General features: G+C 34.3%; 1 protein-coding gene across 1 annotated transcript; it reads left to right on the top strand.

Moving 5' to 3' along the window:
* Positions 1-7459: 7459 nt before the first annotated feature.
* Positions 7460-11819, top strand: LOC142356092 (uncharacterized). The gene is made up of 2 exons (XM_075408062.1): positions 7460-8163; positions 11659-11819. Exon 1 carries the CDS (start codon positions 7555-7557, stop codon positions 8104-8106), a length of 552 nt encoding a protein of 183 aa, XP_075264177.1. The 5' UTR covers positions 7460-7554; the 3' UTR covers positions 8107-8163; positions 11659-11819.
* The last annotated feature ends 2605 nt before the right edge of the window (positions 11820-14424 follow it).

Below are 14424 nucleotides of genomic sequence, written 5' to 3' on the forward strand. Positions count from 1 at the left end.
CATTCCCTGTAAGAAAGTGAAAACCCTAAAAAAACTCTCAAATTTCACCTTACTGGTCCAATAAGTATCTCAAAAGTGACTCACATGTCCGTTGTTGGACTGATTGCTGATGATCCTTGATGTAAAAGTATGAATCCACGACACCACTATAGGTCACAACAATTAACAACAATATCAGTTGCAGTGTTAATTGGAATGGCTTCATCTATGCTTCAAGATATATTAAGCTCTTTCACCAAATAAACGTTTAAATTTGGTTGACAAAACTTTTACTGACAACGATACTAGTTAAGTGAAAAATAACTCGATGTGAATTTCTAATTGAATTTAGAAGTGAGACTGATAGTGACATCTTTCAATCATTCGATCTGATATGACAGAAAACCATCTCAGAAATCATCTGGATTCCCCATCTGTCCGCAAATAAAATCTATCTGGCGAACTTTGTCATTGTTGTGAAATTTGGCATAAAACTTTTGCCCTGATGAATAAAAAACGATCATAAATGATCTTAGAGAACCCAGGGCACGATTTCATTGGTCTATAAAACTTGAGGCAGAAACTAGCTCAGTTTAAAAGATTGAATTTAGACTTAAAGAAGTGAAGGTCTATTTTTTGTCCTAAACTTAGTGTCCTATAGAACAGTGAGTTTAGGACAAAAAATAGATCTTCACTTCTTTAAGTCTAAATTCAATCTTTCACACTGCAAAATCTAACTTTTGACATTTTAATCAAACCATTATAAATAACCGGCTATCAAAGATTCTAACAGTGACGATATATTGAACAAAACGATGATTGAAATTGCTGAAAAACATGACAAAAATTAGAAAAATTGAAAAAAAGTTTCTTTCACTTATCTGCAGAAATGTACTCTCAACATCAAATTCAAATGAAATTCAACACTTTCTTACGCTTTGGCTCTCTAAATACGTTAGAACAAACTCTTAGTCCCCCTCGAGCCTCGTGCAGTAGCACTGGGGCGCATGCGCCCTCTTGTCAGATTTTGTTCCAGCAAATATGCCTTCATCAAAGATTAAAGAAAGCTTCATTTACATATCTGCGTACCTTTTGTTTCCGTTACGTACCACAGCAGTACCAACAGCAAAATCGAGCAGTTATACTGAGAACTGGATTAAAAATGCAATAATAATGCTGCCGGTTACTAAACTTCTCCAATAATAATAATTTGTTAATAGGTAGTATTATAGGATGGACAGGCAAAAATTCGCAGGCATGTGAAATAAGCACACTAAAGCACTGCTTTTGACACTCGTTTTCGATGATTGTTGTGACCACGTTTTAATCCATTAATAACTTACATGCAGTGAAGGGTTCCGTTCTTTCCATAAAACCCGCTCCCGATGACACCCACATTATGGTATATTTAACGTAATGGGGGCTCTACTTTATATGACAACTTAGCTGAGGTGGGTCGCTAGTGGGAAAGGCGCAAAATTCGTTCCAATTTTGGGTCAAAATTTTTTTTAAAAAAATGACGCACGGATACGCATTATTATTTTAGAGAACCCAGGGTACGAAAACTTTTTTGGTCTCTAAAACTTGGAGGCACGTGCAATTAGCAATTAGCACGTACAAAAGTTGAATGCTAAATTTTGCGGCCCTAACTTAGCGGCCCTAACTTAGTGGCCTGCTCGCAGTAAGGAAACATAATTTTTGAAATAACTGAAAAACAGGAAAAATTAGAAAAATTGACGAAAACTTCTTGTTTAATAATTTGCAAAACAGTACTCTTAATTTCAATTTTAATTAAAGTTTAACCGCCTTTGTACCCCTTGGTTCTCTGAATAAATTAGCACATAAATCTTAGCCCCCCTCGGGCCGCTAAGATTCATGTGCTAACACATACATAGCACGTGTTGCTTCACCTTCGTTTTTACCAAATTCTGCTTAGCTGCTAATTCGAGTGTTGTTGTCGTTGTCGAGACTTCGTGCATTCATCAGAATTTTGCGCTTTCTTCAATGTTTCTGGCCTATGTAACTTTGGATCCCCCCCTCCCCCAGGAATGGTTGCATATTATTTACTAAGCTGGAGCCCCCCCCCCCAGCTTAGTGGTTGCATATTATTTACTCTCCCCAGACGCAGTGTCATATTTTACATAATGATTTGTAAAGGCACGTGATGTATTGGCACGTGCTATCTAACGGGAGCGGGTTGCATAACGTACTTGGGGGGCACAAACGGAAAAAAAATCCGTAACTTGGTATGAATTTGAATATAAGACTGCCCCTCGTGCGCTAATTTGTTGTCAGCAAATATCCACTTTTGATCTGGGAACTGAGTCTGTGGAAGCATCTTGGTAATCAGTGCTCAAAAATTTTAAGCCATGAAGAAAACTGAAAATTAAAATTATTGCAAAATGAGAATTCAATGCTATTATAGAAAAAAATTAGATGTTTTACACTAGTTACACGCTTGAGGTGCTGACCTTCAAAATAATCAACTTTTGATGCGATAGTTACAATTGCATAATTTTTCTTGGAACTTTTTTTATTAGAGCCCGATAATACTACAAAAACCATGTTCAAAATTCGACTTTGATTCTACATTATTTTTCCCGCAACTTTTTTTTTATTAATTGTGCTATATAATGAGTAGCGAGAAAAAGATGGCAAAAGGAGCGGTCTAGTCAGTACAACAGTCGGGGAAGTTTTGAAACTCGCGGTCGTTATCGCACAATCGAAGTTACTCAACAAATAGTTCTCCCACCGGATTTTGAAACCCTTGATAGCTGTTTCGATAGTTTAAGCAATCATTTATTTTGTTTACTGTTTAGAATGGCTTCCAACAGCACTTCGGCTGTCAAAATCCCTTGTCCTTGTAGATAACCAATAAGAGACTTAGTCTGTAAATTTCGGGAAACTCTGATTTCTATCAAAGGTGTTCTGATAGTGCATTTAATAATCGAAATAAAAAAATTGAAGAAATCAAAATTCAATGAAAGCAAACTCAAGATTCATTGAATTACACAAACAGGTTCAGATGGAAAAACTTTTCACCCCAAAACACTACACAAATTGATTCCAAATAGTAAATATGTCATATAAAACATTTATCAAGATATTTGAATTCGGACGTTTTTATTGTTTTAGATTAGTTATAAAATTGCGGTGCTGGCACTCATACCAATCGGCACTTGATGAGATAACATCAGCTGCTTGAATAAATAAATCATTATTTTGCCATGATGTTACAAAAGACGTGTTCGAAACTCTACTTTTGGGTCCAGACAATTTTCCCCTTAATCTAATTTCTGTAATTGTGTTGTATAACAAGTATCAGAGAAATGTGGCAAATAAAGTTGTCTGGTCATTCAAACAACGGTTAAATCTTTGAAAATCTTGTATTCGCATGCATAAATGATACATAATTATCACAACACGGTTGCACCACCGAAGTTATTCAAAAAATAGTTACCCAATCGGATTTTGAAGACCCTTGATAGCTTTTTCGATTGTCATAGCAATCATCTATTTGTTTGATTTACTGTTTGGAATGGCTTCCAACAGGATTTGGGCTGCCCAAAAAAAATAAACTTGCAGATAACCAGTAAACGACTTATTCTGTAAAACCCGCATATTTAGAATTCTATCAGAAAGCGTTCTGATAGTGTAACTTATTCTCCAATTAGAAAAATAAAAAGCATAATTAAATGCAAAGCAGAGTTAAATGAAAGCAGAGTTGAAAATCATTGAATTACACAAACAGGTTTAGAAAGAAAACTCATATCAAACCCCAATACCAGTTGGTTTGATTCTGAATAGAAATGTGTCATATAATATGACACAAAACGTATTTTTGGTTCTGGAGAGCACAACCCATTGTGTCAACTAGATCCATTTGGTTTAGTAAAAAGCAATCTAACTGATTTGTTTAGTATATTTATTTATCAATTATAAAAGTACCAAATCAATTACAAATACACCCGACACTTTCTTAGAAAGATTATTGAACAACTAAATAGAGAATTTTAGTTTTAAACATTTGGTCGCTTAGCAATAACTTGAGATTAATTTATTTTATTGACAAGCATTTTTTTTAGAAACCAAGGCAAGCATGGATATGTTTTGGTTTTTCCACTAGCTCTTTTAAAGTATATCCCGTGCCTCAAATTATGTTAATTATGCCATAATGGGGAATGCCAACAAAATTTCATAGGAAAATGAAATATAGTGGGAATAATGGGAAACAAGGATCTGTCAATTGAGAATTGCAAATACTAGAATTGCAAATTTTTCAACTGTCACTTAAACCATTTATATAAAATGCTATGCTTCAACTTCATTTTTTTCCTAAAACTTAAGATAAATCTGCTAACCTTATAATTTGTGCATTTTTGAAATTGATGTCGAGCTTTTTGTACGTGCTTAAATATTTCTATTCTATTTAATTTTTTTAATAGGCCCCTCTTGCTCTAAATTTTATTCACTTAACTACTTCGGAAGATGGGGCGGCATTCGGTGACCAGAGTGCTCAAAAAATTTATGCCATGAACAAAACATAAATTAATGCAAAAAACATTTGTTGTCATTAAAGGGAAATTAGATCAAGAAAACAATTATCCACATAATTGAGTTTAGATGTTTTTATTGTTTTAGATTCGCTATAAATTTATGGTGCTAGCACTCAAACCAATCGGCCTCCGGTGCAATAACAGCAGTTACACATTTCCTCGAATAAAAAAATCATTACCTTGTGATGATACTACAAAAGACATGTTCAAAGCCCTACCTTTGGGTCTAGACAATTTTCCCCGCAACCTTGTTTCTGTAAATGTGTTGTATAATCAGTATCAAAGAAATGTGACAAAAAAGTTGTCTAGTCATTCAGAAAACTGCGAATTGTTTGACAATCTTGTATTCGAAACTATAAGTGATGAAATTTTATCACAACACTGTTGCACTATCGAAGTTATTCAAGAACTAGTTACCCCATCGGATTTGGAATACCCTATATAGCTGATTCGGTTGGCATAGTTACAGTGTTAGCTCTGTTAGCTCTTGGGGGGATGTTTTTTCTGGACAACTTCACCCGACAAGGATCAATACTTTCAATGAACTTTGAACTACATTTTAGAAATTCGGACAGCCAACAGAATATGGACCACTTACTGACAATTCAAGTTAGTCACTTTACTTGACAGTGATCGTTATCGACGTCTCTAGTAAACCAATTCACTCGACAAGGATCAAAAATTTCAAAAAAAATGGAACTGCTTTCTACAAATTTGGACAAAAACTCTCAAACCCGGATGAATGCAGCTGAAGAAAATGCAGAATATGTGTTCTCCGCCAAACAGAGATTGAGTGTCTACTATTCTATATATATATATATATATATATATATATATATATATATATATATATATATAGAAAAGCAGACACTCAATCTCTGTTTGGCGGAAAACACATATTCTGTATTTCCTTCAGCTGCATTCATCCGGGTTTGAGAGTTTTTGTCCAAATTTGTAGAAAGCAGTTCTATTTTTTTTGAAGGTTTTGATCCTTGTCGAGTGAATTGGGTTACTAAGAGACGTCGGTAACAATTACTGTCACGTGAAGTGACTAACTTGAATCGTCAGTAAGTGGTCTACATTCTGTCGGCTGTCCGAATTTCTAAAATGCAGTTCAAAGTTCATTAAAAGTATTGATCCTTGTCGGGTGAAGTGGGCGACTGAAGTTGTCAGTAAAAGTTCCACATTTTGTTGGTTGTCCAGAAAAAAAACATCCCCCCAGGAGCTAACAGAGCTAACACTGTAACTATGACTTTGCAAAAAAAACAACTTCACCGTAATAGCAAATTTTTAATATTTTTAAGATGAGGCAGGATGTGAATGCACTTAAGTCTGGAAATGAAGGCATGAAAGTCTGGTGAACGAAGGAAAATCTGTACTTGCGCAGTTTTGTGCGCACAAATAGGACCTCGTAAAAGTTATGAAGGGACCTAAGTCTGCACATACGCACATTCTTCTCTGTGACCCTATGGACATACCCGGTTGTGTTCAGGGACATCAGCCAAAACTCTATATCAATGAAAATGTTAAAGTGTTTCTGAATTTTGAAAACTATTTCAATTGCAAACGTCTAAATTTTGCGTATATTTCAACTTAGCTAACTTGGACACGAATTCCATTATTTTATCTCTAAAATACTTTGAAAATAAGAAAATGCATTATTTGTTTTGCTCATGTTAAACGCAATTGCGAAGTTCGATTTTTGTTTTTTGGCCAATATGCGAAAAACCATCTTTCAAAAAGCTTAACTTTTGTGGAATTGAGTGTCAAAACTCTGTCCCAGCTTTCACGATTCATATACAATTTTAACTAATGAATTTTTGTTACCCAAAACGTGGAAATGAGTTTCTTATGTCTTGGAAAATTCTTACTTTTTTCTACGGTTAAACGTATCCCCTTTTGACAACTTTGAACATATAATTAGCCTAAAACTTGATTGCCCGAATTTTGTTTGTACTTACTTGAGACCCAGTTTAAAGGCTTAATTCTTGAGATCAACGATATGTATGATCGGAAAACTGCTAAAGGTCATCTTAATCTGCTGTTAGTATCGAGAGGGAACTTTCTGAAATTAATCACCATTTGGGCTTTCTTTCATTTCGGTGTAATTGACACTGTCTTAGTTAATTGGAAAGTGCTACTTAGAGTGTGGAAACCAGTGAATTATGGAAGGGACATTAGTGACGAAACATTGTCAACAGTTTCTACGCTAGCCCCAAAAACACGCTTTGTGAAAACTGAGCGCACAAATTTCCAATTTTGAAACAAATTTGAATTATGTTAGCCAAGTGTAACAAGTTTTCATAAACGCTTACAGCTCTTATCTTAAAACATGGGTCGTTTTAAGATAAGAGCTGCCTTTAAGATAAGACATGCCTGACAAAATCGACTGTATATACTCCATTTATCGGATTTCGACCACGTAATGTTAGCAAGATAAAAGTAAATAATACATTTTCTGAAATTCAAGTTATTCCAAATACCCCTATCATGTTGGCTAGAGTTTTGCAGCTTAAATTTACCTAGATTGAAAAGTGAAGATTGAAACACGCAGTTAATCATCATTTGTCAATCCATTTTCAGCAAAAAATAGATTTTTGGGATATTGATGAAAAGTTCATGTGTAACTTAAGATTGTCATCTTATTGCCACTTTCGCTAATTAGCAAAACAACATTTATTGACAAAAATATGATCACCATCGTAACTGTCACAACACTGCAAGTATGAATTAATTATTAGTCAATAAGTCTGTCCCATGAACAGTTCTTAAGTGACCGTTCAATCTTTCAGTTAGAAACAGCATATATAATCAATTTAATTAATTTTTGTTAGATTTACCATAAACAGTAAAACGTTCTTCATTTATATTAATTGAAGCTGTCGGTTTCTAACGGCAATCGTGTGTTAGCATCGTGAGTTAATTTTACATCAAGAGTTGATAATTTAGTTATCATGTGAAATAAAAAAGGGTTTGATTCATTTCAGTTGTTCAGAGACAAAAAAAATTGAACATTAGGATGAGCACTTTAGGGAAATGTTTAATTGGAGTTTTTTCCGCACTCGCTATTGCTTTGATCATTATCTTTGTTGTGCTTATGGCTGTGCTACCGCCAAACTCTGATGACGACGATGATGAACCAATCAGCTCTCGCAACTCAACTTTAACGGCGTTTACAATTGGCACAAACTCTTCCACTTCCACCACTCCCACGACTACCAGTTCTACCACTCCCACAACTGCCACTTCGACCACCTCAACCAGCTCCACGACTTCCACCAGTTCCACGACTTCCACCAGTTCCAGCACTTCCACCACTCCGACAACTACCAGTTCCACCACTTCCACCACCTCCACCACTCCCACAACTACCAGTTCCACCACTTCCACCACCTCCACCACTCCCACAACTACCAGTTCGACCACCTCAACCAGCTCCACAACTTCCACCAGTTCCACGACTTCCACCAGCTCCACTACTTCCACAAGTTCCACCACTTCCACTAGCTCCACGACTTCTACTACCAGTACCAGTACATCTACTGCAAGCGAGAATTTGGCAATGCCGTAGAATTTCGAATCGGAATAATTTGTGCAGCTCAACTTGTACTGTGTCGTGGCAACCTTAGTCGAGGCCTCCATATCTTTAGAAAAATCTTAATGAATCAAGGGGGAGGGGTAACTATAACTCAAAGTTTACTATATATAACTTGTAGAGGAACCTTATGGACGCTTGTCAAATTCGAGTGAAATCTTTTTTAAAGGCAGAGCCTGCTCTCGGTCTGCGTTCAAGCCAGGCCGATTTCTATTCGTCAGTCATCTTCATAAATCTGTATAAGTTCTCTTCATAAATGGTTCTATATTCTACCTAACTATAAGGAGTCGAAAATGGCTTTTAACGAACAAAATGTTCCAGTTATAAAACGATTGTAAAGAAAAAGTTGAATTTTCATACGGGTACGTTGCTAAAAAGCGCAAGCAAAGTATAAAGGAAATTTGCAAAATTTTATCTTCTGCCGATAAGTCAATGGACAGAAGGTTATTAGGATGAGCGTCGGTTGCGGAAAAAAAACCCAACGGAACAAAACCCCACTTCATTTTAGAAACAAACCCCCGCGGAAATAAACCACCTCGGAAATAAACCCCCAAGGAAAAAAAACCCACTTTACTATTAAAGAGCTGCGCATTTAGCACGTTTGCCTGGCGGACACTTCTTACAAAAATTTCACCGCGAAATTCACCGAATTTCTAACAAAAATTCACCGCATCGAGGTCTGTGGCAAGTTAATGTAAGAAATGCGGTGAATATGGCGAATGCGGTGGAAAAAAATAATTCACCGCATTTCACCGCATTTCTTACAAAAATTTACTGCGAAAGTAACCGCATTTCTTACAAAATTGCACCGGATTTGTTTTCCATCGTTTACTTAAATTCACAAAGAATACCATTGAATTACGTGACAGTTGGCGCAATGGAATAAGAAATTGCATACATTTAGGAGGTAAGAGGGTCAAACCCGTGTATGGACGTGTCGTTTTTGTAAGAATACCGAGAACGCGGTGAAAATAAACAGATGTAAGAAATACGCGGTGAAAATTATTCGCATTTCTTTAGAAAGTTCACCGCCAAACCTCGACCCGTGAACTGTAGAAAAGAAAATAGAAAAATTTGATCAAATGCAAAAGAACAGTCAGCCGTGATGCCTATGGAGTGATTAAAGTGTACCTTAAAAAAAGTTGCCATAATTTTGTTTCATTTTTCATTAAGTTGTTTGCAACTGGTTATATCGCTGATGGCCTGTAATACTTGCAAAAAGGAACCCTACAATCAAGAGGAATATAAATTCGAACTATCAGGCTTTAGACCAATCTCTTAATTGCTAGAAGTACAGAAGTAGGGAAAATCTCCAGAAAATTCACATAAAATATTGTATTAAAATTCATAAGTAAAATCAACATCTTAAGTGACGATTAATTTGGTTTCAGAAACAACACATCACTGAGAATCTGTTGAATGTTTTAGATTTAAAAATCTTTCGATATCATTAATCATAAACTATTGTTGCAAAAATTTTATCGGCTAATGATTAGGCACCTTATTATGTACCCTCATTGAATCGTATCTTTCAAATAAGAAACAGTATATCGAAGTGATGAAGGTCGAATCAAATGTTTTAATTGAGAACTCCACACAGATTTTCCCCGACCCAAAGAACTTTGAGAATTTCCATGAGAATTATTGAAACAAAACAAACAGCTTAGCTGATGCTGGCAATACCATTATTTTACGTACAAGTAGAAATATCGGAGAAATATCGGAATGAAAATATGAATTTGATATTGAATGCAAACGAAACAAAAATTACAACTTTCAGCGTTTCATCTGGGACCGAATTTTAACGCGGCAGGAAAAAAGAAACGGCTCCAAGTTTCCGGATATTAGACGTTGTTATTGATCGCCATTTAATGTTTTTCCATCATTTTGGAAAAATGGAGATTTGTTTGATCCATTTCACGAAATTTGTTACTGATGACAAAGTTCTGAGAACAAAGCAGTTGCATTACTACTTTTATGTTTTTCGCCAGTCGTAAAATGGGGACTCATTTTCTAAGGGACTGCTTCATGAAACACCGTAAAAATTGAACCAAACTAATTACGCTCAAACCAATACTTCCCGTTTTTCTTATATTTGGTGCAAATTTTTGTTAAATATTGAAACTTAAACATAAATTTAAACATATATTTTCAACTGGAGACACATGAAAACGGGTCACTTGAGAACTATTTGTGGTCTCTAGGTCAGTAATTTTTTCAACGTTTGCTAAGCAATAAATGTCTTTTTGATGTCTATTGTGCTACAAAAAGCTGTGTGCAATGATATTTCTGTATTCAAATTTCAGCGTAAATATTTTATGATCTATTCACAAAAATGACTAGTCTCTTCACAGATCAAGTTTATTCGGCACAATTTTTTATCAGAACCCAAACAAGCTGACGCTTCATAAATTTGACTAAGCGATAATTTTATTTAATCGATGGAATAATATTTCGCTTGAATTCCAAAATATCGGAATTGTTTTAATTTTTCACAAGTTTTTTCTTATTAAAAATTCATATAACGAAAAAAAATTGCAAGAAACAAAAGCTTGAGAAAAAATGCGAATCTGATTTAACTGTGGACCTAAAAAGAGTTTGACATTGGTTCAGTTTAATTTTCATTGTCTTCTATTGAGCTATATTTCAGGACAATTTTTCTAGTCGAAGCCAAAATCAAAGACCAAAATTTCAGTTAATCTAATATGAAAAACAGTGAAAAAGGACAGCGCCGTATTATTTCCGTAACAAACAAGGCTCGATAATATGATTTTGCACATACATTTCCGACCCCGCTCATCCCCCATTTACGGCATAAATGTCTACCCAATGAGGAACAGATAGAAAACCCCCAAAAATTCGAATATTTTTCAAAAAAATTAAATGTGTATGAACTAAAAGATTACTTCCAACACAAATGACTCGGTAGAGTGAAAAATGCCACCAAAGACTGATGCAATCAGCCATTATTAAGAAAGCAATTCAAGACGAACAACAAAATTAAACAACATTAACAACAAACATTAAATACATAAAAAACTTTATGTTCATTTTAAAAAAAACCTTTTAACAAGGTCAAAATAGCGTCAGATAAAACTAACGCTAAACGAAAAAAACTTCACTAGAAAAAAAAATCGATGGAATAATATTTTGATTGATTTTCCAAATCTTTGATTTGTTTTAATTTTTTGCAAGTTTTTTTCATATTAAAAATTTAAATAATGAAAAAAATTGCAAGAATCAAAAGCTTAAGAAAAAAGCGAATCTGAAATATCTGTGAAATAAATAGATTTTGACAGTGGTTCAATTCGATTTCCATTTTCTAATATTGGTCCAAATTCGAGGCAAATTTTGCTAGTAGAAACTGAAATCAAGGACAAAAATTTCAATGAGCTAAATATAAAAGACAGTGAAAAAAAGGAACGCGCCGAATTATTTTCAAAACAAATAATGATAGAGGATGGCATTTTTATATCTATAATCTAATCTCTCCAGGGCAGTATTGTCATAAGTCGAGGCCTCAACTAGAGATGGGAAATATGTCTTGGCTTTGAGGTTCGCGTTCATAATGTCTTTTGGGACTGAAGTAATTGAATGATGTTTTTCTTCAATAATGATATCCAATTTGATGTGATTGATGAATTATCCGACACATGGCACCCATCCTCACACACAGACACACGCACACTCTCTCACACACACATACACACACCACACACATGAACACACGGACACACCACACACCTACGCACGCGCTCTCACACACACGCGCGCACACACACAAAAACACATACACACACCCACAAACGCATATACACACACTCGAACATATGCACACATACTTACAACGTTCTGTAAAACATAAAAAGAAAAACTAGCTTTGAGAGTAGTATACAATGTTGCATAAAAGAACCTGTAAACTTATTTTTGAATGTTGTAAATTGTTTCTGGAAAATGTAAATAAAATGTTGATAAAAGATAAATTGTCACTAATTACTATGCAATAATTACTTACTCAATAATGAAGAGGCTCGGTAATGTGCGTTCGCACATAAAGTTCCGATCCTGCTCATCCACATTTTTGGCTTAATTGTCTACCAAATGAGGAACAGATAGAAAAAATCAAAATATCACGTATTTTTACAAAAAATTGGTATATGAACAAAAATTTAGTTTCGTACGCAATAAATTCAGTGGAGTAAAGAAAGCCACAATAAGAAAGCGAGGCAAAACGAAAAACAAAATCGAACAGCTGCAACAAACATTAATTACATCCAAAAGTAATGTCTATTTTTTTAAGAAAAGAACATAATAACAAAGCCAAGATAAACTGAAACTGAACAAAAAAATTATATTTACTAAAAAAGATATGATACCAGTCCATAATAAGGCTGCTGGACAAAAAAGAACAAAAACAGCAAAAAATTCGCTCATACTTTTAAAAACAATTGATTTCGAACTAATGAAAACCATTAGATATGAACTGAAAACATCCAAACGTTTTATTATCAGTGATGCTGATATAGTAGGGCATAAAGACCTGTCTTTCTTCAATTTTTTATGCGGTTAAAAAAGTACAACTAATAGAGACAACAAAAAAAATCAATTGAAAATTTCGAGAAAATGCTGTCCATAATGTAAAGCCATATATGACTCTCATAATACGTTCAGTTGCGCTTTCTTCGAATGCCAATTTTTTGCAATCTGACCTCTCATTAATAAAACTAGGTGAAAAGTTAACAAAAAAGAGAAACGAGTGTAAAATTAAAAAATAATTAAGTGTTTTTTCGAAAATAGTTATCTTCAATGTCAAAAAAGCCATAGCTACGAAATGAAAAAATTAGGTTCATTTATTTGTCCTAAAGAGGCACTGGAAATCTGTAATTATTCAGAATATGTCTAACGTTTACAAAAAGAACGTCCAATATAGACAAAACCAAGTAATAATTTACTGTTCTTTTGCGAACGAAACCGATGTAAGCCATAATCTGAATCTTTAAAGATTTTGATACGTTCAATTGTGCTTTTTTGTGAACGCCAGTAATTTGTTATGTGAATGGTCAGTATTGCGATAATGTGAGTAAAACGACAGAGCTGTGAAAAAAAAGCAAATGCCTGGAAGTAAATCTGGAAGTAAATAAATGTGAAATCTGGTAGTATAAAGTCTAAAAAAACCATTAAAACGCGTAAAACAGCAATAAAGACTTAGTTTTTAGTCAGTAAAAAGATAAAGCATGCTTTATCTGCTGACACTAAGAACAAGTTGTCCAAATTAAGAGAAAAGTGTTGCCAGAATTCGAAAAGCCATAGTTTATTTAAAAATCAAATAGTTCGAAACTCAAAACGACCGCAAGCTTTCGAGTAAAAACTAGATACAATAAATGGAACTTCTTAATAAACCAATATCACCAGTGAGATTTGATTTGAAATGTTGTGTTCTTTAATTAACAAAATAGGTCGATTATTTTTTATAAAAAACCGACTGATTACCGTCAGAACTAATTTTGGATTGCAACAGTCCAAGACTTGACCAAAACTAGCCTTGCTATTGCTTTTTTCCATTGAGAACAATTAATTGTTTCAAATGTTATAGATCAGCTAATTTGTTAGTTAAAAATTAAATTTAATTGCTGCGTGTTTGATAATAAACTAGAAAACTTGGTCGATAAAAAACGCCCATTTTAATTCATCTTAATGTAAGTGGAAGTAAGACTAGCCCCCTTTGAAGTTTGCCAAAATTCTGATATTGGTTTTTGGGCGTGTATTTCTAGAAAATTTAATCAAATTTGACTAAAGGTTGAAAAAGGCTGAAATTTGAAATACTTAGACAAAATTTTAGCCAAAGAAAACACATCAAACTAGTTAACAATAATTTTTCTTTTAAAATCAAGTCTACTACTATCTTCACAAGGTTAAAAAAACACTCTTGTCAACATTTTTAGCATATTTTAGCAAATTTGACTAAATTTTAGGCAAAACATCGGGAAAATATGAACATATATAACGCAAATCATTCTCAATATTTACAAAAATTTAAACCTCGACAACTCCCTCTAGAACCCAAAATTTAAAAAAATCCACTCATCTCCATATTCTGCGCTGGATCGGCTTTTTATTGACACCACTCACAACTCTCTATGATGAATATATCGATCGGTCAAACTAACTGAACCAAAAAAAACCCATTTGAGCGTATAATTCCCCTCTCTGAACAAAAAAAAAGCTTTTATCGCGCAATAGTCATTCTTTGCGTCTACCTGATTTGTTTAGACGTATCTACTCACCAGCAAAACG

The sequence above is a fragment of the Convolutriloba macropyga genome, unplaced genomic scaffold (assembly GCF_964194025.1).
Source record: "Convolutriloba macropyga unplaced genomic scaffold, txConMacr16.3 SCAFFOLD_5300, whole genome shotgun sequence".
Lineage (NCBI taxonomy): Eukaryota > Metazoa > Xenacoelomorpha > Acoela > Convolutidae > Convolutriloba > Convolutriloba macropyga.